This window comes from Solea senegalensis, linkage group LG14, assembly GCF_019176455.1.
Source record: "Solea senegalensis isolate Sse05_10M linkage group LG14, IFAPA_SoseM_1, whole genome shotgun sequence".
NCBI lineage: Eukaryota > Metazoa > Chordata > Actinopteri > Pleuronectiformes > Soleidae > Solea > Solea senegalensis.
In genome coordinates this window covers 17342804-17369171 of record NC_058034.1, presented here as the reverse complement: position 1 = coordinate 17369171, position 26368 = coordinate 17342804, and the positions used below count along the sequence as shown (strand labels likewise).

At 40.7% G+C, this 26368-nt stretch overlaps 1 protein-coding gene across 5 annotated transcripts in view; it reads right to left on the bottom strand.

The window, feature by feature from the left end:
- Positions 1-4142: 4142 nt before the first annotated feature.
- The window catches only part of lrrc7 (leucine rich repeat containing 7), a 72568-nt gene continuing 50342 nt past the window's right edge, over positions 4143-26368 (bottom strand). For 4 of the 5 annotated variants that reach the window (XM_044043582.1, XM_044043581.1, XM_044043584.1 and 1 more), the window contains 13 exons: positions 25266-25766; positions 24559-24783; positions 24231-24456; positions 23398-23739; positions 23079-23324; positions 21257-21469; positions 17457-17624; positions 15813-15932; positions 15501-15711; positions 14784-15052; positions 13332-13424; positions 10045-10119; positions 4143-7508 (listed from right to left, as the gene is read on the bottom strand). In XM_044043582.1, the coding sequence (XP_043899517.1) occupies positions 7398-7508; positions 10045-10119; positions 13332-13424; positions 14784-15052; positions 15501-15711; positions 15813-15932; positions 17457-17624; positions 21257-21469; positions 23079-23324; positions 23398-23739; positions 24231-24456; positions 24559-24783; positions 25266-25766 (2800 nt within the window). In that variant the 3' untranslated portion in view covers positions 4143-7397. The remainder of the gene's footprint in view (positions 7509-10044; positions 10120-13331; positions 13425-14783; positions 15053-15500; positions 15712-15812; positions 15933-17456; positions 17625-21256; positions 21470-23078; positions 23325-23397; positions 23740-24230; positions 24457-24558; positions 24784-25265; positions 25767-26368) is intronic. The other variant, XM_044043585.1, reaches the window with a different exon arrangement.

Genomic DNA, 26368 nt, shown 5'->3' with positions numbered 1-26368 from the left:
ATGACAGTGTTGTAATATAGCAGAGCACAAATACTTCATTACTGTACTTAGGTACAAAATTCACTTGTTATTTATATTTCTAACAACTTTTACTTACTTGAATTGTGTACTTTTACTCCAATATATTTTCCCTAACTATCTTAGTTACTAACAAATAAAATTAGAAGAAGAGGAGTTATGGTCTGTATTTGTATAGCACTTTTCCAGGCTTGAGGCATTACACTATACTTTTGCCATTCACCCATCCACATGCTGCAACATGGGGTTAAGTGTCTTGCGCAAGGACATATAGACTAGCAGAGCCAGGAATTGAATTCACAACCTTCTTGTTGAAAGACAACTCTCCCTGCCAGTGACCCACCATGGCTCAATCCTAACTCCTCAACTTTTTTAATACTTTTACCTCTAAAACCTTTACATTTCATACTTGAGTACAGTTAATGTCATATACTTTAAGACCTTTACTTAAGTAATAATTATAAATAATAAAATACAAAAATAATAAATAAAATAATTAAGTAATATTATAAAGCGACCAGGCAAAATGATGGTTTTGAACTAAAATTTACCCTCACAACTTCCCCATGAGGACCAATAGCCCTGACAAGGTCGGTTTTATAACACCAGGGTTGCCAGGTTGGTTAGTTATCCGGGAGAGACCATAGGTGAAATTGGCAGGTGTAGAAATTCTAACAACAGGAACCACGGTGATATAACTACTTTAAAATGCCACAATTGAGAGTGTTGTTGGAGTCATAACCCAGTTAAATCTTTACACTTTACAAATACCAATTCATTCAGCAACACCCATCAAATCCCACAAATAAAAAAGGTCCATGTGACCGAAGAACTTTCCTGCATAGTCAATGATTTTTAAATGTCACTTCAGTCTCTAAGTTATAATGTGATAGTTGTTCAGACATATAGTAGCAAACAGTAATCGGAAACTACTCAGGGTATTTTCATGGAAAACTTTTGGATTCTGATGTCGGGGCACTTTAGACAAGCGAACCAGGTAGTGGCAACACTGTGTTCCACTAAAGGTCCAAAACACATCGACATACACACATAGACAGGTTTGAGCAGCTATTCTTGTGAGGACACTGCATTTAGCTCCATTTAATTCCATTCTAAAACCTTTCTCTAACCATAACCATTGAACTTAATGCCTAAGCTTAACCTTAACCTAACCATAGTTCACCTCTTACACCTAACTTCTCAAGTATACGTGTCTGCCAGACCCTGATCCCCATGAGAACTAATGGTCCACAAGTGTTTATGCTAGAACAGATCCTAAAGAGGTAGCAAAATCACATACACACACAAATGAAAACAGACAAACAATGTGTTTAAGGTGATCTCACAGAAATGTCCCAGGTTTAATCCCAAGGCAGTTTTATCCCTGCATTTGTTTGGCGGTATTATGATGAGAAATGGTGAGTTCTTAAAGCTGTAAAATCCCAGGACTGTACCTTTTACTCAGCCTCCTTGTTTACTCAAAACAGCCACTCCTAAAGGAACATGGCCTTTAACTTTCACCATGGCTCAAGACCAAACCAGTCTCTACAAGCCTCTTTAATTAATACTTTAACCAAACATGTAAAGGTTGTAACTGTTATATCAGTAGTCTATTTAAGCAAGAAGGTCACCGGTTTGGTTCCCACTTTGACCAAGGATTGTTCTTTGCGGTGTCCTTGTGTATATTTGGGTTCTCCCGTGGTATAATTGGCGATAAGGTAATATGACTTTCTAAATTGTCCATAGGTTGTTTGTCTTTGTATGTTGGTCCTACGATGGACTGGCGACCTTTCACATAATGTCAGCTGGGATTATCTCTATCCGCCACACACGACCCACATGTGGTGGATAAATGAGTTGAAATTGAAATAGATGGTGATTAACGTTGATTTGTTAATTGATGTATGAAACATGTGAGAGTCACGGTTTATTTCATGCATGGCAATCTCATGCCAGATGATCAAAAGAATGACTCTGTTAGTTAACATGAGTCATATTTGATAAGTGTAAAAGTTGTGTGTGAGTCAGGGGAAGTTCACATTTTAACAAAACTAAGTTTTTTGTTTGTTTCCAATGACGTGTGTTGCTTTTAGCAGCCTCACCACTCCTGAAATAGTTAGGAAACGGCATCTATACAGTATGTAATGTAAACAGGCTTCATTAGGTTTTGTAAAAGGTCAGTTTAGCCCATTACTGGTATAGAGTGGTCAAGTTTGGTTAATGTACTTAGTTATTTGCATTGATGAAGTTATTTGGAGCCTGACACAGAGGCAAAATTGAAAAAGGAAAATCATTGCCTGATAAAGACGTGAGTCTAGCGTATACATTATGTCTGAGTCTGTCTGTGGACAGTGAATCAATTGTGCATGGACTTCATCTGCACACACACACACACACACACACACGACATCCATACTGTACATACGCAGGAAGCGGCTAAATGAATGCAGGTCATGGACTCAGTCCCTGGTATTGTTATTGATTAGGTCACAAGAGTGAATCGACTGCTGTGGTGTGTGCGTGCGCACACACACACACACACACACAATACAGATCGTAGAATAATGTATGAGTCAGCGTGGGGAGAAATTTATGCATGATTGTGTAAGTGGGTTGGTCATTCAGCACACAGAAGTATTGTGTTCAAAGCAGTGCGTAAAAGTCTGAGTAAAAAAAAGGGACAAAAGAACATCTTTTTGCTTTTGACTGTGTGTGTGTGTGTGTGTGTGTGTGTGTGTGTGTGTACTATTACCCACTATTGTTAATTGTTGGCCTGTACCACAGTGAGCAGAGTTGTTCTTCAGAGGCCACCGGTGCCAGGAGAACATGGGAGAAGACATTTCAGCCAATGATATTGACGTTACTAATTGAAAGGCAGCAACACAGTTTTAAGGTTGTTTTTTTTAAAACAGTTGTTAAATTTGCAAGACAGAGGCGTGTATTGACACTGTGGGAAAATGTGGATTTCCTTCTGAAGTGTATCAAAGTGTGGAGTTGCATTTTGTGAAATGACAAAACTCAAAATAATGCAAATTTACTTGGTGTTTAACAACTAGGAATGTGACATTGAAGGTTTCAGATGGCGGTACTGTATGTTGTTGTTAACAGAGTCATTTCTCATCCACAATTCCCATGCTTGTGGATTCCCAGCAATTGCTGGATGCAAATCTCAACAAACACGTCATGTTTTCTCTCATAATTGGTTTTATAGAGATAAAGACCAACTTACAAAATGATTTATAGTACTAAATGACTATGAAAGACCTCATCAAAGTCGGGATGGATTTTTCTTTTTCTTTGATCGGCTACAGAATGAAACAATCATTAAATCTTCTGTCATTAATGTCTATTTATGTCTGCAGTCAATCAAAAGCAGTGGACAGTCAAATATGAGCGAACACCCAGGCCCTTTCTCATGGTGCTAAGCTTCCCATAATTTTAACTGATTAAACATGAAACATCCTTGGTAAACTATCATCAATCAATAACCGATCTCTCTTTTTCTTCAGTTGCCAGTGGGATTTATTTTGTACACAATACTCACCTCAATGGAGCTACTCAAACATAAGCACTGGTAGGTTTTTTGTTTGTTTGTTTGCTTGACAAACTCCGCTGTCCCTCTTTGAAAGGCAACTCAGATTAGTGTCAACTCTCCGATGGACAGATAGAGAGTGATGAAAAAGAACCAGGTTATTAGACAAATGGACAGAGACAAAGGAGCATCTGCAGAGACGACGAGAGACGAGAGGATCGGCCGAGTTTAATCCACAGAGGAAACTGAAATCCTGCCGAGCTGATCCGCTGATCCCCTCATCTTTTTTTCCCTCTACCTCTCTTCTGTATCCATCCCACCACCATGTGCACGTCACCTTACCTCTTTCTCTTCAATTTCTATACTTGCTCCTTCCCTTCATCACTTTCAAATCTCCAATCCCAAGTCATCTCCCCGTTACTTCCTGTGTCTTTTTCCTTTTTCCTAACTCCCATTTTCTCTTTATTTCCGTCTTTATCCCTCTCTATCACTAATTCCTCTTCATCTAAACTTATTTTATTTTAGTCCACCCCCTTTCTTACAAGCTTTAATGAATGTACAGGGACATTAAGTGCATTAGAAAAAACCCAGGTTACCAATAGTGACATTTTTATTATTTGTACAATAGACTTTAGTACATTATTCAAAACACTTCTTATATACTGAAAAAATGGTACGTCCCAAAGCCCAAAATGGCTCCAGTATAATCATTGCACAGCATTTTTTCCAATTTTATACATATATTGTTTTTTGTAAAAACTGTATCTTAAATAGTATGTACAGATAGCTTCTGCAAAATGCATTCTAAACACATGATATATATTATATATATACTTCAGCAATTACATGTCTCCGCGTTAATACTCAAAACTTAAAACTGGAAGGATTTTCAACTTGCATGTGCAAATAAATAAAGAAATAAATATGTTCTCTTAAATCAGCACTAAAATTTCTGTCCGACTCACAACTCCACAGCGCGTCTGTCTCTCTCTCTCTTTTTCTCTCTCTCTCTCGCTCTCTTTCAGAGGTCAAAGAACTTCTTTTTTCCTTTTTTTGTCTTTTTTCAAATCACACAACAGAAGAAGCAGCATTCAAGTTGGGTAGGTGTAGGTACTGCAGAAAGCATGAGTACATTCACAATCAATATGAGTCATTTTTAAATTAGATTTCATTCACCGCTATGTACAGTGACGCCGTCCGCAACATTTGTCCAGCTCATACGTAGTTTTAAACACATAGAAAAGAATGACCTTTTTTATAGTCATATACATATATATATAATATATATATTTGTATAACACAAATTCACAATTACAGTAGAAATACATTTTGTACAGTTTGTGGAGAGTACATGTGTAGGTCTCCAAGTCATACTGTGCATACTTCCATCCATAACTTTTGTTTATAAGTGTCATTATAAAATATCACAATTTTTGAGCAAAGCTAAGGTATATCAATATATTTAGAAAGAATTACCTGAAACATGTAGTAAAAAATAATTATATTATCAAACCTTTTTTTCTCTGTTCACGTCACAATATCTTTGATATTTCAAACTCTAAATAGGGCGGGGGGGTTCCTGTGGTCGAGATCTCGACCACGCGACTGATCTGTGCCGGTTTTGTTTCAGTCCGTTGTGGTAAATCACGTGAAACCCTAATGCTTCATTGAGAGAGTTGGCACAAAATTGGCACGGTCATGTCCAGCAATAGCAAAGGCCTGTGGAAAAGATGAGACACCTTCAGGACATGTGCTGCGTTTACACACGGACAGAAATATGAGCCCATTCACCTTTTCTTTTTACTTCTGTCATAGTTAGTTCTGAATCATGTCAACGAAGGTCATAGGTGATCCCATTGCTGTGACTCCCAACTTTGGCAACAACACAAGTCTCTACATCTGGATTTCTATGATTTACCTGTTTCAAACACAGAGCGACCCTAAACCCCGCACAGGTGATTTTTTTTTTTTTTTGAACATTCACCAGCAAAAGTGGCAAATTAGAATTCCCCCTGCACATCTAAATCGATTCACATCTCCTCAGGTTACAAAAGTTACACAGAAATTTCAAGTGTCGTCAAACGCCTTTGTGACTCAGATCGGATCCTTCCACCGATTGTCTCAAAAGGACACAAACACATTTCCTCTTGTAGACTTTCACTTGATGGTTGCTGACACTTCGGATCTAAAACAAGGAACAACAGTAAAAAAAAAATAATAATAATAATAATTTCCCTTTACGCCGCAAGTCAAGTCACGCCGCTCCTCCCACGGTGTTTTCAGATCAGATCTGGGCCACATAGAGGTAAAGCTCTAACGTAATAATGGGCTTGTGTAAATAGAACCAGGAAGGGTCAGAGTCAGGGTCTGTATGGCACCAACTTTACAACACGAGTCTTACTGAAACTCAGTGGTATAATACATTGAGAGGCTAGAACTCTAGAAGCAGAGACTAGTGATATGAAAGCATGCTGTGGCTATCATACAACCCAAACAACTAGAAAATCGTGGGACGTTACTGGAACACTACTTAAAAACAAACAAACATAAGACCTCAAAATATGGCACGGGTATCATGAATAGTGTTACAGTGCATGGTGTTATTAATGATAATAATAGTAGCTTTGAAACTCTAAAATCAGGCTCAGGGCTTTTGTATGCAATAGTGCACAGATCATAGTGAATAAGTGTTTTACAATTGTGGGCGTGTGTGTGTGTGTGTTTGCCTGTTTGTTCATGTGCACGGCAGTGTGTGTGTGTGTGTGTGTGTAAACATTAGCATGAGTCACTCGATAGATGGCACTGCAGGACAAGTCCGGCTCTGCTGAGAAGCTCAATGGGCCGAGCCGTGGGAATATTGCTTTAGCTCTTTTCAGCACAGCTGTGCAGGCAACAGTTAAACATATAAATTAATTAATAAATAAAGGAAAAGTAGCAATTATGGACAAGGAAAAATCATATTTTGTGATTTTTTTTTTCTTCTATACAGCAATAAATCTGTGATATACTTTAGAAAAATCATCCATTTGGAGAAATAATCCCTGTATGTTTATAAGAGAGAGAATTCAGAATGTGGTCTATTAACAATAAGTGTATTTATCATAAACTTAATGAGTCTTTCCAGGCCCCAAAGAGAGTTGCAGCTCTAAGAAAAAAAAAAAGAAAAGAAAAAGCCGCAGCTCTACATATGTACACAAGGCATAAAGTCTTAAGTTCTCAATTTGTCTGTACACTGGAGGGAAAACATTAACAGAAGACATACACAATTAAAAAAAAGAAAACGCAAGAGAAGTGAGACAGTGATGGAAATCAAAGGAAAAGGACGATGGAGAGTGGACCGAATCTTGAAATAAATAAATAAATAAAAAATAATAAATAGCACTTGCACAAAGTGCAGAAAAGCAAACAACAATGTACCCCAGAACCCCAAAAATAACCAACAAAAACAACCTACTCTGTAGTCTGACCAGTTAGATGACTGCATAATTAACAACCCAGTCACAAAAAAAATCCAAACTGCAGCAGCCGTGTTGGGACCCAGAGCTCTGAGTTCCTCTTGTGGTCCGCTGTGCCGGCGATCATTTCGCTGACCGTCGGTAAACAGAAGAGCCGATATGTTTCCTATGGTACATTTGGCACTGATTTTATTTGCCTTTGGTCCAGCAATAGGCAAATAAATGTCTGTGTGTTCCCTTAAAAAGGTAAAAAAAAAAAAGATGGCTCATTTTTCAGTTCCACAAGCCTCCAGGAGAGGGCAGGTGGTGTGGGGGCGGGATGGTGATGAGCAGAGAAAAGAAGCGTTGTTGTGTTTGTTTTTTATAAAACTACTTTTTTTTTCTTTTTTTTTTTAGCGCATGCTGCTGTCTCTCAGAACCACCAAGTCCACCATCCGCGGGAAACTCTTCAGCAGAGAGACGGCTGTCTCATGCTCCATGTGTAAAAAACTATGTCCGTTAGCCTGCAAGGCAAACACGCAGCACAGTCAAAAGCATGTGTGTGTGTGTACGTGCATGTATGTATAGAGAGATGTGTGTATGCATATGTGTGCTGCAGTATATTTCCATACAAATGTGTGTGTGTGTGTGTGTGTGTGTGTGTGTGTGTGTGTGAGAGTGTGTTGGTGGAGGGATGGAGGGTCACTGCCATCAATATCTCAGTAACACATCACTGTTGGGGAAAAGAGAGAGAAGAGGAGGAGGAGCTACACTGTCATGCTGTAGAAAGAGAAGGGGTAAAGACAAAAAAGGGCTTTTAGGTGAGTTCGTCCTGCTAAACTGTTCATCTGTGGAGAAAAGATGATGGGAGGAGAGATGGGAGGAATACATGAGAGGCATGGGAGATGGGGGAGTTTGCAGGTAATCTATGAAACAACATCTCTTCTGGTGTGAAGGCCATTGTAATTTCCTCACACATGGAGGGATTAAAGTTGTTGTCATTTTCAGTCTCTCCAATAGATGGCACCAATTCTGACACACTGGAACTTTAAAATATCTTCACGTTTTCCATTGTTCAAGTTAAAGCTACAGTATGTAACTTTTTGGGGGGAGTGGGGAGTTATTGTTCTGCCTCTTTTTGGCTTTCAATTGAAAAACCTTCCTATCTAAAAACAGGCTCTGCCAAGCAATACTATCAGACGTGACTGAGGCAGTGCCTGTGTGTATACAGCAGTAACTCAGGAGTTTTCTGAGTAGTAGAATTCACTTCTTTAAAACCTCTCAGTACTGTTTTACAGTTGTCTTGCTTTACTCGTGCAATGTTGCGGTCGCCGCCGTCTGTCTCGCTAGAACACGGTGACATCACTTCCTGTGCGCAGGGTACTACGACAGTTGTGTGGAGCTGGTTAATCCACATCTACCACACATTTGTTTATATTTAAACGTTACAACGTTAATCTTGCAATCCAAGGTTGCAATAGTGGCAGGACGTGAAATGAGCGACAGCAAAACAACAAACAAAGTGTTCAGCGATACAAAAATCTGTCAGAAAATTGAAATATAAGTGGCAGCTGTGATAGCAGATGGTTGAATTTTGCTGCAGCTTGCGGAGGTTTTAATATCTATGTGTTTCTTGTACCCAGGGAAATAACAGTGAGTACTGTATTATTATGGAGAATAATTCAAGACCTGTGTAAAATGTAACCTTTGGCTATTTAAAATTGAATTTAAATAAACCTTTACATCTGTAACTTTACAGTTGTTTACTTTACTGTTTTTCGGCAGCCACTAACTAATGACACATGGAGGAGAGGATGAGGGGGTTGAGGGGGATACACACACACACGTAGGTGTAAAATACAGGCATGAAAAGCATTCAAGTCAACCATGATAACCAATGACAATAAGCTGAGTTCATTCACATGGATTAGCTGTGGGCGACTGGACTTGCTTGAGTTGAGATGAAGACGTTTCACCGTCTTCTACAAGAGGCTTCTTCGGTTCTGACTAACTCGTGGGTATTTAACCTGTGAGGCTGATCGCGCTCTCAGATCGCCCCCCCTCTCAGTTTCAGGTTGTTGGTTTCACCCGAGATGAGGTAGCGAGCTCAGGACAGCAATGTAGGCGGCTGATAGTTGGCGTCTTAGTCCACCCCCTCTGTTGAGTGATGGTTTCTCCAAGTTAACATGTACAGTAGATGGCTTCCTTCACTCCTCTTTCAAACCACCTGTCTTCCCTGGCCAGAATGTGAACCCTCTCATCCTTAAAAGAGTGTCCCTTGTCCTTGCAGATGTAGGTGGACGGCTGAGTCCTGTCCAGATGAGCTGGCCCTTCTGTGCCGTGACATGTGTTCACGCTCTGTTTGTGTCTGGGGGGTTTTGTCTTTAGGGTGGTCCAGTTTCTGTCACACACTTCCCTTTTAGTCCCGTAGCAGTTAGCTGTTAGCCGGCGTTAGCTCATGCTACACGGGAGAACGAACATGCACACACGTCTAGTTAATTAACGTTTGAAATATTGTGTTCTCTGTGATAGTTGACACTGCTCCTTCCTTCAGATTGAGTTTGGTGCTTATGAAGTGTCTAGTGTTGGTTTCTACAGCAGCAACAGAACGAGCAGTTGACACAGCTCCGCAGTTACGTAACTAGCAGGCGCTTCTCAGATCGTCTTGGGAGAGCTCAGGAAAACAATAAAAGCCTGCGTTCAGCTTTAATTGGAGTTTCCGGTCTATGGCCCGTTTAAAGTTTAAAGTGTACCCGGATTGTGGCGTTTCTCGAAGCTCCTCGGAGAAGTATGCGGAGAACAATGCAGTGAACGATCTGCAATGTTCAGCTCAACAACATCAGTCAGAACTGAAGAAGCCTCTTGGACGAGAGGTGAAACGTCTTCAAATCAACTCAAGCAAGTCCAGTCGCTCACAGCGAACTGCTGAAGACGACTATGACCTGGATGACTGAGAACCTTCACCGGCAAGTTCACATGGAGCAGCTAAGTAGGAGATGGGGAGAGGGCAGGAGAGGTGGCATTTTCTGTCCAGTTTGATGGCGAGTGAGAGGACATTACCTGCACTATCTTGTCTCCAGGCTGCAGGGCACAGGCGGCGGGCCCGTCATGCTGTACCCTAGTAACAAAGATACCCTATAAGTCAAAATGATACACCGTTAGGACAACACAGGGACACGATGGTTTAGAATCTTTGCCTTTCTTATTTTTTTTCCTCTCAGCATCCACCCACCCAACCACACCCCCACAAAAAAAAATAATAATCACAGCAATACTGCCAAAAAGAAATTATGAATACAAGGCCATTTCACCAATGCATTCGCTTTTGGTTAAAATTTGGAGAAGCATGCACATGACTCAAACATGCTCATGTTTCAGGTGAATCATAATGACAGAATTGATCAAGCATCTCTCTTAAGAATTTACAGTACGTTCTTCCAGAATAACTAAGTTATTAAGTGATTATTTTCATAGGCTTGGTTAGAAAAGAGAGAGAGGGTAATATTATAACAATAGGGGAAGAGGAGAAGGTGCTGGATGGGCTCTGACTCTGGGACAGGAGTAGATTTCAGGGAGGGCAGAAGATAATTCAACCCACCCCTCCCCCGGTATTTTCCCCTCAAAACCCAAGGCAGAGATTGTAAAAACACCAACATCTTTTCACCAGGAGCTGAAAGATGTTTTTGAACACAGAAAGTGTGAGACAATGCAGCTGTGCTCCACATGTTGGAACAGGTTGTGCACACGTCAAAAAACACAGGCACACACACACACACACACACACAGTAGTGACCGTCACACCAGTTAGAAACAGCATGATGTGGTCGTGATGGCGCAGCAGCACTGACACACACCACAGTCTGTGAGCGAGGACAGGAAAAAACACACACACACACACACACACACACACACACACACACACACACACACACACACACACACACAGGGCACCACAGTCAAAGAAGTGCATAAGTTCTGAAATATTAGTCGAGTGGAGTGTCCACGGCAATGCTGGCTTTTTTATACAGTGAGCTCATACATGTGTGGACGGAAATAATAAGATTGTGTCAAATAAATTGCATATTTTGGACAACATACATCAAATAATAACTAATAATTAGTATTTTTAGTCCGTTTATCATGCATGGAGCTCACTGTACTTTACAAATGTGCTTGTTAGCAGCTAAAGCTTGTGGAGCATTAGTGACATTTATGGACTACAAAGCAGTTGCACACAGAGCTGCAGAAACTCTGTAAAAAAGAAAAAACACAAATTCCTCATCGTATTGTTGAATAGTTTTGATCACAGACACAGACAATATTAGTTGGTGAGGGACATGAAAATGGACAATACTGAGGATGAGGTTTTTGCAGCTCTGTGATAACACGGGCACACACTTTACTCCGTATGCTTGTTTTCGACCGCAGCTCTGTGTGCAACTCGGCAGACTCTGTCCAGCAGAAGAACATTGGATTTTATTATTTTTTTTAATGTTCATGACTCAAAAAACAAAGCAAAAAACAAAGAAACAAACCAAAAAAATCCATGTTCTGCTCCTCATGACTGCATTTTTATTCTCAAACACAGCCTTCACAGATGTGAATACATCTAAGCCAGGGATTGTTCTCTTCCTGTCAATACAGGAAGTGAGTCTCCACTCACTCTCTGACTCAGTGGCTTATCTTTGAAGCCATAAGATCAGTGCTATGTCTTTCTTTCTCAGATGAAACTTGCATTACAATTTATCCAATTCGGATGTTTTAAGCCAATTTGCAGACACTGTTCCAACTGCATATCCAATTCAAATTATGTGGGCAACAAATATTGTCCTGTAACTCAACAAGCTGTCCACAAGGGGGAGACATAATCCTGATGAACAGCAGTGGCTGCACGTAAGATCACATACAACCACAATTGTGTAATTTATTGATCAGCCAGTCCAGGAGACTTGTCCACGTCCTTGATCAAAACTAAGTAATATGAACATGTGAGTTTAATCTGGGCAGTGTTGGTCTACTCTGACTAAAAAAAGGGACACAAATAATAAATAAAAGATAAAACCATAATCAGAGGCATCGGCATCTGGTTGTGCTGAATCAGCACTGAGTTGACTTCTTAAAATTAAATTTTCCACTAGCCTAACATCAACAATGGGACACAGTGTAAGCTTGTGGGGTCCTACGAGCAGGACTGAGGTCCTATAAGATGTTTACACAGTAGCCCATGACTCAGTTTGCTGACATTAAGGAATATCAGTGCAGATACCGAGCATCAGCAGGAGACAATCTGAGATTGTAGAAAGCACCAAAGCGCACTAAATTTAAACTTTTCCCTGCATCTATTAATTATTTTTGCATTGACATGGATAAAGTATGGTTATATCTAGACTTATAGCTTATATGCATCTTATCATGATTTGACAAAATGTCTGCACGTCTGCATTAAGACATTTAATAATATGTTAATTAATTATAGATGCACTGCAGCTGGTGGCAACAACAAGACGAGATGGAGATCATTTAATCACCATCCGAGTCAGCAACTCCCTCGCTCGCCATGTCTCTCCCCGAGATTAAAACTAAACGATGAATTAACAGTTTCTGCACTATCACCCACGACTCGCACGTCACGTGACGCGGTGCGCGCAGAGAGGCTGGATGTTGAAACAACTGCTCTTGACTTGTGGGCTTTCTATTCATAGACTCGCTGTCTCATCAGATACTCAACATCTGAAGTCAGAGATCTGCGATGCTCCCCATGCATACAGCAAAGTGCTGAAACCCCACTGTGTCCCAGAACTAAGCAAGTCTTCCTAAAATAGCAGTCAGAGCTCTGTGGACAGCCCCCCTCCCTGACTGGAGCTGCATGTTTCTGGAGCAGAAGACCTGGGGGATCTGCAACCCCGACTGGCTATTTAGTGCAGGGCAGGCACTCACTGTGACTCAAAAATCAGTCAAAAATGATAAATTAGTTTGGCCTAGCTTATAATTAGACATAAGGTATGAATGTGAGTACATAGCTAAAGTTGCTTGTGGAAATGTGTTGTACCTACAGGGGTTTTACAGTATCAGAACTAGATCCAGAACTCTCTGTGTAAGCGATGTGTAGATTAAAGTGTGTTTCTTCCATTTAAAACTGAATCTAAACTGGATCTTTTTTTTTACCCCCCAACTGTCATACAAAGCCACAGGCTCAAAGTTAACCAAGTCAACTGCTGCCCCACAGATCGACAAACAGACAAACAAACAGACCAAACACCGCATTAACGAACAGCAGTTTCCATGGTAACTCTGAGGCAAAGCCAGGGAGGATGCGATTGGCTGGCAGGCCGGGGGTCGGGTCGTACCATGTCGGAGGGTTTGAAGGGGTTCCCCTGGCCACTGATGCCACCAGAGATACTGAAACCCAGACCGGGGTTCTTCTCTATTCTGACGCACAGCTGCAGGAAAGGGAGGCAGAAAAACAGAGCAGACAAAGACACAGAAAGAAAGAAAGAAAGAAAGAAAGAAAGAAAGAAAGACAAGAAGACAGGAAGACAACTCAAAGTGAAATCCATGTGACTGGCAGACATACTGGAGGTCCTGAGTTCTCAGTCAGTTTTTTTTACTTTGAAAAACATAATGAAGGGAAAAACAATTCACCCTCAAACCTGATTTGAACTCAGTCTTTTGATAATTGTTGCTCAACAAAACTTGACAAGGCGCACAATTTATGTTGCGGCACAAGGTTTCAGTCGTCTCTGTGTAACCGCACACACCTACTGTAGTTCCCTTGTATTATATCGCCGTGAGCATAGCTGTCAGCTTGTTTATTTTTGTATCTGCAGTAAGTCTGTGGTGCATTAACTTTGATATACAGTGAATGAGCAGTAGGTTTCCATCCAACAGCTGAAGATGAAACATGTACATGAACAAGGAAACAATAAAAATATGATTGTGTCCATGACACATGGACATTTTGCATGATGCGAGAGGAAAGTGACCAGTGACCCTTTTTTTCTGACCTATTTAAAAGTGTCTTGCAGTGGAGTTTAATTCAGAATTCTTGAGGAAGCTCAGCTGTGTTGCAGTTACCTGAACTGGTGCAGTATGCTCTTTATCTCCCAAACAGAGTTATAATATAATATTATATCATGGACTGTTAATGATTGTGTCTGTCAAGAGACTAAAATCTGGGACCTGCTATATCTAGGTCAAATCTAGACTTATATAACCAATATAAAGTTGGAAAATGAGCACTGGCTACTTGTAACAGCTATTATCTTCCAAAGTTATATGTGGACTTTATCAACAACAGCATTTGCAAATTAAAGGTGGGTCAAAATTTGGTGATATATCATCGTCCTCTCTCTTGCAATACAATAATGGATACTCCAAGGCAAATATTGATATTTTAATGAATAAATGAAAGCGCTTCAAAGTAAACAGTCACGATGGCGATCTCAGAATTCTGACTTAAATCTTTTAGAATATAAAAGCATATGTGGCCCTATCAACCTTACCCATGAAACTACTGTCCTTTCAAACCTGGTTAGTATTAACAGGGTTTCTCAATCCTGGTCTCGCTCCAACACACCTGATTCAAATAAGTGGGTCGCTAACAGGCTTCTGCAGAGCTTGCTGATGAGCTGAACGTTTGACTCAGGTGTGTTGGAGCAGGGTTGGAGTGGGTCCCCTAGACCAGCATTGAGCAACCCTGAGTACAAACACTGTATATTCAAAATCAAACAAGAACATTTCAAACAGACTCTGTCAGAAGCATAGAATGTGGTTTGCAGAGATACAGACGGACAAAATACCTGTTCCTGGAAACCGTCTGTGCTCTTCTGGCCTTTGGTCTGCAACAGGCTGCGGGCACTCTGAGGCCGTGGGTTGGTGTGGGTGGTCATGACAACCTGGTTGCTATGGACCATGCCCTGGTTACTGTGGTACTGGGGGTTAGTGGCAGGGAGGGACGGCTGATGAGAGGTGTGGGACGAGTGGGGGTTGTACTGGGGCTGGTTCCCGGACTGGGACAGGGCCATGGACATGCCGGTGCTGGAGTAAACCTGACCAGGAGCGGTGTGGGCTGAAGAGAACAAAGATTGAGTTTAACAAAATAAAACATCCTGTTTCTGCTTATTGTGTAGGCTGCATGGTACACATACATGGACATTCACATGGACGTCAAATATTACTAGGGCAAGTATAATTAGGGCCCAAGCACGAATGCTAGGGGCCAAAACAGCCACCTATGCTGAAACGTGGATCGAGCAAGCCAAGATTAAGTTGCACCAAATTTCACAAAACGTGGTGGGAACATGTTATAGCCCAAGACAAACAAAAAAGTCCATTGGGACCATGGCCTCAACTCAACAGGAAGTCGGCCATTTTGACTTATGGCGTCCATTTTGGTGGTTTGCGCCCTGCGTAACTGAGCAAACTCCTCTTTGTTTGACAACATATAAAGTGCAGTTTTCTAAATAACAATGCTTATAAAACTTGTACAAAGATAAAGATTATTTTTTAGTTTTTACCTTGAGATATGTTGCCTTGGTACTGCCCAGGGCCCCCAGAGGGAACCACTGACAGGGGCATCCCTGGTTGATATTGGCCTCCCTTATTCATCATTCCGTCGTAAGCCTGCTGCACGACCACGCGATGAGGCGTGGTAGCCGAGGAGGACGAAGAGGACGTGACAATCATGGTATTATGTGATTGGTGTGAAGTATTGTGGGAGTGGGCACCCTGTAAAAAAGAATTAGGTCAGTGTAAGAGGAGACTGAATACTGGAGATGCTTCTTTAGTTGTATGATTAGAAATTCCCGTGACTTCATTTCAGTGCTCACCTTTTTCATGAGGTTGTCAGGTGGGACATCCCTCCTGCCAAGTGAGTAGGGAGCCCACTGGTTGCTCCCTGATACCCCCTCCTGGTCATTGTCCAGCATGGCGGCCTGCTGAGAGGGAGTCTGAGAGACAGAGACAGTGACCGTTACTGGAGATTTACAACGTTTACATTGAGAAATGCCTGCCTGAGTTTCAGACAGGTGTTTGGCAATAAATGATTTATTTTAGTTGATGAAGGATTTTATTCCCAAGTATCACCAGTCACCTTGGGGCAGGGTTTATTACTCCTGTCCTATACCCCAAAAAGCTTCTGATTTAAAGTATCTGAAAGTATTTCTATTCAATATAGTGAGAACCAAACGTGGACAAAATGCTTGCCGCTCCCTGTGACTGGAAAACTTTGCAAAATGAGCTAAATGTACATGTTTTTAACACATTTTAACTGGTTTTGACACTATTTAGTGTCTATTTATTTCTTACATGTGTTATGATTATATGAATATATATATATGAATAATAATAATAATAATAGTAATATAGTAATAACAACAACAACAATAATAATAATAATAATAATAATAAGAAGAAGAAGAATATAATTATGAATAAAACTTTCATCTTAAAATAATAATAATAATATTAATAAAAATGCTAATTTTTAAGTGTTTTACTAATCAGCTGATCTATTTTATCAGGTCTGTGTGAATGTAGGGATGCAGGGAAGTTTTTTTCCCCAGGCATTTTCCCCTTAATAAACCCTTAAAACTATGACATGAGTATAGAGCTAATAGAAATAATATAATTTCTACGGATGCAATGAACTGTTGTTTTCATAATTGATTAATCTCTCTACTACTTGACTGATTGATTGATTGATTGACTGATTAGTTGTTTGGTCTCTATCATGTCAGAAAAAAAATTCTATTTGTAAAACGTCACATTGATTATGTGTGTCTACAAATCTTAAAGTATTCAGTTTTAATGATTAATTTGTGATATGGAGCAAAGAAAATATTTACATTTTCAAGAAGCTGAAACATCTGAGAGCTTGTTTCAGGAATCACACATTGCTTAATAAATTATCCAAATGCTTAATTTAGTAGTAAGTAACGTTTTATTTTTATTATTATTTTGGCATGAAGTTGACTAATGTGAATAATGGAGAATAACCTTTACAGTGACTGATAACACACGTGTGTCAGCTTCATGGAGTAAACAAACACAGCAGCGACAACATAATACACACACTTATACACAATGGCAAAGACAAGAGCCAAAGCTTCAGTCGCAAAATTTGGAGAGCGTCTCGTTGTTGGAACCAAGATATTACAATAAATACAAACTCGTCAGTACAATTACTTTTTTAATTGACATTATGAACGATGAGCAGTCATGTCAAAAAAGATTCATGGGATTTTAACGGTAAAAATAAAGTGTATCAGACACCACTCACCAATACTTAGAGCTTGAGATGATAGACAAGCGTAGTGATAATAAATAGATAATAACAATAATGGCGCTCACTTAAATAATAATGGTTCATGGGGGCTGTAGTATGGTGAAGAAGCAGCTTTCCTCTATAATTACCGATGTGAGCAGTAATAAGAGCAGTACCAGGGGTTCATTGTTCTCACAGGGATACTCACAGCGTTAGCAGATGCAGCAGGTGGTAGTGGCAGCCAGCGGCCAGCAGGGGGCTCATGCTTAGTGTTATTGTATAGGTTAAAGTTCAAAGTGCCGCTGCGCCCCTGGCCGTTACCCCCGCCCTGACAGAGCATGCCCAGCGTGAGCGTGTTGTGCTTTAGGACACCACTCTGATTGGAGAAGACAACATCACATGATAATGGGTGAATGTGGTGGTGGGGTGGGGGGAGTGGGGCGGAGCAAAGACAGCGGGCTGCTGCATAGCGACAACACACTGTGAGCTCCAAACAAACAAGTAACAGCAAAACAGAAACAACAACAACAACAACAGAGTGCAGAGCTGCTGAAAGCACAGAGAAATGTTAGCTAGTGATCGGTCAGTTCAACAACAAGCAACAACTGCTGGGACAGTTCATTCCGACTTAAGTTTGTATGTTAACCTGTGTCTCCAGTCTTGTATAAAGTATCTAAAAATTAATGTTTTTTTCTTTAATATTACTTAAGTCTAAAGTCTTAAAGCATATGACATTTACTGTACTTAATATGAACTAAAATGTACTTTTGAGTTTTAGAAGTAAATGTATTAAAAAAGTGAGGAGTTAGGATTGAGCCATGGCGGCTCAATAGTAGGGCGAGTTGTAGTTCAACCGCAAGGTTGTGGGTTCAATTCCTGGCTCTGCTAGTCTATAATATGTGTCCTTGAGCAAGATGTTGCAGCACGTGAATGGCTGAATGGCAAAAATGCTAGTGTACAGCAGCTCATCAAGACTAGAAAAGCTCTATATAAATACAGACCATTAGCAAAACTTCTTCATGTTATTTGGTAGTAACAAACATAGTTAGAGGAAATGAAAGTAAAGTAAAGGTTGCTAGAAATATAATAAATAAATAAGATATGTGAATTTTGTATAGTAAGTGTATTGTAAGTTACATTACAACAATGTCTGTGTGTCTAATGTCAAAACCCATGGTTCTCAAACCTGAGCTTCCATTGGAGGAAAATCAGAAATACTGTTCTACTGTATAGACCAGGGTATGTAAACCAAACAATACTAAATGAAATAATAATAATTAGTGTCACCTTATCTCTCGCTCCATCTTGATCTAATGTCTCTATACCAGTGTGTGAAGTATATCTGAGGAAGAGGAGGATGATGAGAGATTTAATGATCTTATTGGTAATAAATCTGCCTCCTGTGAAAAGTCTGTAGCTGACTTTGTCTCGGCCTATTTACACCATTTTCACCAGGTTCAGAGCATAATGTGACACATTGATTCCTTGTGAGATTCTCCATGATATTAAACGTTTATTAACCCCCCCCCCCGTAACTGTGTGTTCCAGACATCCTCTCATATGTCTGATTTTTGTCGAGACACCGGTTCTGATCAAAGAGCTAGTGCAGCACTTTTGGAAAGTGTGTTTTTTTCTTTGCTCTAAGAGATAAATGAAAGGTTTGATAGCACTCTCATGCCTGACGCTTCACTCAGGAGACATAAAGTCTAGAATCAAGGAGGCTACTTCTGTCTGTCTGGCTCTGACCAATAATAATAATAATAATAATAATAATGATAATAATAATCAGCTTTCCAACTCTTTAAAAAAGCTTTTTATAATGTACAGTTTCTTCCTATAAATCACTACATACATTTAAACATAATTCAATTCCTGTTTTTAAAATGACAATGGGGTCAAAGTTGAAAAATAATAATGAGAGTATCAATTACATATTTAGAATCTGTCACTTTTTTGTGCATCCCACTGTATATGAATATAACAACTAATGATATAGTGAAATCCTCTTGAGCCTGGACAAGCAGAACAAACACTAACCATTATAAATGTAACTTTTGCAAGTAACACCAAAGGATTTCTTCACAGATTCTTCACTCTTAAAATCAGCAACTAAACTGATCTAATGAATTATTCCACTGTTGTTTTCACATTTGCTGGTCTTAGTAAGAAGATGACCGCTTTGAGTGGTCATATGAGAGAGTAAATAAAATATTTACACTCAAAGCAGTCATATGAGAGAGTAAATAAAATATATCCAATTAAATATAGGACTTTAAAATCTTGTGAGGCCTCATGGAGGGAAATTAAGTTGAAAGAGTCTTTCATAAGACTTGCAGTTAACGTGCTTTTATATATATATAGTAAGTGTCAAAGTGAATGGAGTGATCAGCTCCGTCTGTCTGTCTGTTTACTGGGCCGCATGCTTTCTAAAAGTCTTCTGTGAGCCCAGGCTCCAGGGACTAATTAAGCCTCGCGAGAAATGTGGCGTCTACGTCAATTAGTGAAATTTAAAGGTGCTCACGGTCGATTTTTTTATTTTTTCCGAGTTACGCTAAGTTAAACACACAGAGATCAGTGCCATCAACTGTCTCATCTAAAACTGGCAAGAAAGTGAATGCTCAAAATATTGAACTGTTTTTAGATCTACCGTGATCAGTGTTGATGCATCAGCTGCCCTGCAAAATATCCTCATCCTGAACTAATGCTACGGGAATAATACTCCTTATACTCCTTATATGAGGGGTGGGCAAACTTTTCTTTTTAATTGCACAAATCAAGTCATATCATAATTATGACTGCATTCATTTGACCTCGACCTGTAACACCAGGCGTTCCACCAGGTGGCGCATTAGCTGTATTCGTACAGTGACTTGATTTGGAGGAGCCCGGGATACACGCTGTTATTTCTGTAACAGATTGTTCTCTCATCTTATCTAGTTGGCGGACTTCCACTGTTCTTGTTTTACGCTGCTAATAAAAGTGTGAGTGGGAAGCGGTGGCTACCTGAAGCAGCTAACTCACGTCTCGTCCCGTATCGATGCTCTGTTATTCATTTTACGAACAATTTGGGCGACCCCCAGATGCTCGGTTACATTACCGATGCATATGTATGCATCTGGCCTTGGCCCGGCCCATCTGTCAAATTTTAAAAGTCAAAAACTTCCCCCACCCCTGCCTTATATGGCCATCCTCGCATGTGTGTTTATCTTATCTTGTCTTGTTCTTATGTCGAGTAAAAGTTCTGATTCATTTTACATAGTATATGTAAAACAAACAAACAAACAAACAAGAGTAACGATAATTGTGGAGAAGTTACAAAATGGACAAATGTTTTAAATTTTTGTGACTTATTTCCAAATTTACAAATTCAAATCTGATTTTTTAAGTACTTTTCGCTTAGGTGTGTTTATATAGTTAGTGAAAATTCATTAGATTTACAGTATATACAGGTTACACTGAATAAAAGACTCTGTATATGTTTAACATAGCAGCCTGAACGCTCTGTGTTCTAAGGGTTGAATTAACTTTGAAGGTGTTGAGCAGTAAAATATCAAAACACTAAAAACAAAGCCAAAGAACTAAAAAAATGAAACCTCAATCAACTTGAATTATGAAGTCATTTTTCCTTATTCCTCTCTGTCTTCTTCTGTAGTGTGTAATAGTGAATGCATAATCATGCAGCAAAATTAAACTAAAAATGACTTAAAAATAAAAATAAAAATAAAAATAAAAACAACTCTGTAGCTCTCTCTATATCCCCTTGTGTGTGAGTGTGTGACATGTGATGTCCTCAGCACAGTAGTGAGTGTAGAGCAGGTGTTCAGTAGGTCAGGCTGACAAGAGCAACAATGTGAAGAGGACACATGCAGCCGGAACACATATCTGATCAACCTTACAACACAGACTTACACGGATACAGACAAGAGGGGCTTCTGAATGCTCTGTGTGTGCGTGTGTGTGTGTGTGTGTGTGTGTCCTTCTCGGTGAGCCTACACTGCCCAGACTTACCCTGTCCAGTCGTTTAGCCTCTATGTGCCTGAGTAGCTGTTGCCTCCAGTCGGCAGGCATCTTGGACGTGATATCTTCAGGTTTCTGCGGTACGACAGGTCTGACTTTGATGGTGTCGTCGGGTGATTTCTCGGGGCAGGTTGCCAGGGTGTAGTCAGGAGGCATCTTCTCCAGCAGGGCGGCCATGGTGGGACGAGCTGACACCGGACGGGCCTGAAAACACAAGAGCGTAAACAGACTTTCATGGGCTATAAGGTAATACAATATGCACGTGTGACTGGAGACACTGGAGTAGTTCACTGTTCAGTTCATAGATTTTGGATTAACAGCCTGTGACGGTTTGGTTTTTTAGTGGATCATTTAGCAACTAAAGAGGCAGATCATTATCTCAAGACCCGGTGAACACAATAATATAAACGTAGAAAGATGATTATAAACCCTGAAACCTGTTCTGTATTTAATATTCGTTTTAGAGGGCCAACCCTTTGCTCACATGTGTTGTTGTTGTTACAACTTAAAAAGGGTAAAATGATCGTACGCAGTAAACACGTATTGTTTCATGAACAAAAACATTGGATAAGTCAATATTGTAGTGACCAAGTCCCATTTTACCGATTGCTAATTGCTAAATTGTTCAGACGTGTAACTCGGAGAGACTGATGCCAAAATACTATATAATACAATACAAATACTACAATTATACTTCAACTCAAATTGCATTTATTTGCGTACCATCCACACTCTGTTGCGACGTTACTACACCTGTTAACACCTGTTAACAACACCTGTTCAGGAATAATGAACCAAGAAAATACAAATGAATATATGGCTCCTACAAATATTTTGACATTAATGTACATTTCTTTGCGAAGGAGGATCTAAGAGGTGGTTTTTAGCAGGTAAAATGACACCAACACAACACAATCTCAGAAGTTCTGGGAGATAAAACTGATATTTGACATTCATTTCTCCAGGATAAAGGCAAAAAACAGCCCAATGCACATCAAGTCTGTCTTCATCAAGGTGTGACACATGTCTAATCAGTCTGTAGTATTAACTAGAGCTGAACAATTAATCAAAATTTTATACAAATTGCCTTCCAAACGCCCATTTATACAGTTTGGACCAACATGGGCAAACTATACAAATGACTTTACCATCCTTGAACCAGACCTCCAGCATGTCAACCCACCAGAACCACATACAGGACAATTATGGGGGAAGATGGGGTTAAACCAAAAGGACAATTTTAACCCTTCATCTTTGGTTTTTAACTTCTATAGAAATACAGTAAGAATAAGACTGCAGTCATAAATGCTCAGCAGTTACTTCCCTGCTCTTCGCCGCTTCTCTCTCTTGTTTCAGATGAATCGCTGTGCTGATCTCATCAGTATGTGACTCCCTGAGGCTATTTTGGGAAAGTCTAACTTTGGGCCAACTCACTACACCCTGAAGAGATTATTTATGTACTGTACGTGGGATTGCCTTGTGATCTGTAATGTGACAAAAGCAAAGCGTGCATGCCAAGCTTTTTAGCAGCAGGCAAACACTGAACCTGCTGCTTTAAAGACCTGGGCTCAGGTAATTAGTGGAGATGAAAGTATACACTGATCTATAACAAATTAAGTTTTGTCTAATAGCTGTGTTGTTTGTTTTATTTATTTTTTTTACTCTTTGTTGGGTGAAAAAAGACATTTGAGAACATTCTAATGGACATTTATTTCCTGAGACATTGACAAGACAACTAATAGTAACAGAAAAAAGTTTAACCCAAGTAGATGATATTTACAGATGCAGTGAAAGAGACAGGAAGTCCGTCTACCTGAGATGCTCCATAGGTCTCAGTGCTGTAGCTCCTGGCAGACAGGGGGCGTCGCTGAGTCAGGCTCTTGGTTGGATAGCCGGTCATGGGCTTCTTCTGTTCCTGGTAGTTGGTGTAGTCGTCGTCATAGCGACCGTTCCTCTTGTTGTGCAGCATCTGGCTCTGGCTGTCGGCCATGTTGGTGAGAGCGGCGTGCTCCATGGCGGTGGAGTAGGCGAGGGCTCGGCCATAAAGAGGCGGATCCGCCTGAGGAGAAGGGAAACACTCGTAATCTGCAAATTCACCAAATTCATGGCAGACAATGTAGACCACCTCCTACCTGCTGTCTGTACTGGGCCTCTTGCAGCGCCTCCTGCTGGGCCTCATGGACTCTGCGGAACAAGGCGAGTTCAGTGGAGCTCACCAGTGAATCTGCTCTCCTCAGAAACCCGGGCCTGGAGCGTTGCGTCGGGATTGGCTGCTGCTGCTGACCATCCTGGTTGATTGGCGCTTGGGGGAAAGAAAACATCTCCAGCGGAGGATATGCACGATAGCGAGGGCTCACCAACTCTTTCGGTAATGTCTTCCCGGGCTGATTGATGTACTCCAAGGCCTTCGACGCGTGGTTGACATAATCGGGTGTGTTGGGGAAGGGCGGAGGGACCCGGCGGTCCATGGTCACCTGATCGGTGAGAATGGTTAACGGGGAATGCAACATTGTTGTGGTTTAATACAAGTAATGGTGCGTCACAAGGAACTTGTTACTGGACATGTGTGTTATTGACAATGGTCATGTTGAAACAGGGTTTTAGTCGTTAATTTGGGAAAACACAAACGCAGAGATTCTCCTCATCACACGTCACATGTGGAGAAAAACTCTGACACTTTATTTCAAATTCCAAAAGATGAGGGAATGAAGTAGAAAAGAAGAACAGACAGAAAATCAGACCACCAATACAACAGTAAAAAGTTTTTTTTTTCCTTGTAGTGTTTTGACTGTATCTCTGAAGCTTTGATTTGACGGTTAGCGACCAAAAACATTGATGTTTTTTGTTTTTTTACTTTAAGATATTCTTATTTATTTTGTTTCTTTATCTTTTGTGTACAAAAACAAAACTAAAAGCGATACATTAAAGAGTTTATAAAGGAGTGACTGAGTGTGTAGCCACTGACCTGGGGATTGTAGTTCTGGTCAAAGTGGTAAGCTTTGTGTGGGATGGCGGGTTTTTGGTTCTGTCCTGACTGGTTCTGGTTGCCGTGTCCTGGGAAGCCCATCTCATCGTCTAACATGGGGGCGGACTGTGATCGAGCCATGTTGGTCTGCTCCATAGACCCTGGCAGATCCTGCCGGTCCAAACTGGTCTGCTGCTCGATGGAGCTGTAGCTGTCCATGGGGATACTACGAGGAGAAGTGCGAGAGAATGGGCTTGAGTAGCTTTAACTTTGGCAAATAGTGGATTTATCTCATTGTAAAGAAAAATAATAACAGAAGTAAACCTACCTGTAGACCTTATAGGAGCCGATGTCAATCTCATCAATGCTCTGTGACTTCTTAAACCTGGATCTCGTCTCTTTCATCATGGGGGAAAGGCGGTCGGAGCTCTTGCTCATGACCACTGTCACCTTGTTGCCCCCACTGACAGTGAGCTGGTCCTTCCTGTTCTGATCCCCCTGATTGTCATGGTACGTCCAGCTGCCTGGCAACGGCCCTGCTCCTTGTTCACGCCTTAAAAACATGGGCAAAGAAATGAAAGATTTGATCCGTGTTAGTTATACTAACAAAACAGGTAAATTAGTGTGCCATTACATAATAAATGGAGGTGAGCTGACATTTTTCAACTACATTATTTATACTCTTTGAAATGAGTCCAGAATATATCATTTTTTAATGAGCATGTCTTTTGTTTAAATACCAATTTACCTGAAGATAATTATAATCAATAATTAATTAAAAACAAAGCTGGAAAAAGCTTACACAAACCAATAATCCCTTAATCCAGAGCGAGGTGAAATGTTCAGTGCTCGAAATTGTTTAAAATCATGTTCACAGAATCCACAAATTGACAGAAAACAGTTATGAATGTTTAGAATAAAACTAGACAAAGGTAGAAATTCTTCATTACAGATAAATAAACAGACTGCACAATGCAGATAGTTGTTTGACCTAAAGACCTGTAGACTCCAGAGGTCACGTGACCTTTCACTTACCTTGGGTCCATATCCTTGCGGTCAGGGTTGGGGCTGGAGCTGGGCGTCATGTCCAGCTTAGAGGGAAAAGCAGTTCTGTCCTCCAGTGGGCTGGGAGTTCTGGTCCAGTTCTGCCAGGGATTCTGTGGCGGTGCGTTGGACTGCGGGTCATTGTCAGGGGTGGAGCGTTGGTTCCCGTGGTAGGGGAGTGTCTGGGTGTCCAGCTCCAGAGGTACTCCTACGATTCGCTCTTGCCTGAGGAGTGGGCGGCGTCCGTGAGTCGACTGGCTGCGAGGCTTGGAGCCCAGCGGAGGGTTCCCCTGACTTGTAGATGTCGGAGGGTCCAGGGGAGACTCCTCGGCATCGAAACCCGTGTTGTCGTAGTGAGGAGCCTCGGACCAGTCAAACGGCTCGCTGAGCGGGCGTCGATCGCCGCGCTGCTGCAGGGTTCCTGATGGAGGGGTTTCTCTCTGGGATAGCAGGGGCTTGGAGTCAATGGGCTTAGGGAACGACTGAGCCAGTCTACAATGAGGATGACAATAGTAAACACTAATTACACTGGATAATATTAACTATCAAGTGAATTATAACGCATGATGTTATTGTGTCCTGTATATCTAATCTGTGCCAGTGGGAACTGGAAACGGCAACACTCTCTCTTCCTCTCTCTGAAACATAAGAGTTGGCCAACAACCACGTTTGTAGTAATTAATGTTTTCCCGAACCACTTTGAACATTAAGTATTAATGCCCTCACCCTCCCTCACTGCTGCTGCTCGCTGTTTTCATGTACCAAGTTTCACAGGAACACAGACAAAGTAACAAGTTCACAGATTGTGATCTGTGCATTATCTTGTGGCTCCGCACATGACATTATCAAGCTTTCAACCTTGATATGTGCTTCTGTCGAGGAGAGTGAAAAGAAAGACACGGCTTTTAAGTTAATTAGAGTCCAGGTTTACACGGAATGTTAATATTCACAAGCTGTGAGTTCAACAAAGCTACAATTAGCTGATCCAATCTACTACAAGATTGTTTGCGGTACAAATCTGTCTCATGCCTCTGTAGTCAAGGTTGGTATTCGAGTCGAAAGTTGCTACAGTGCATGAATAAAAGATTTCCAGC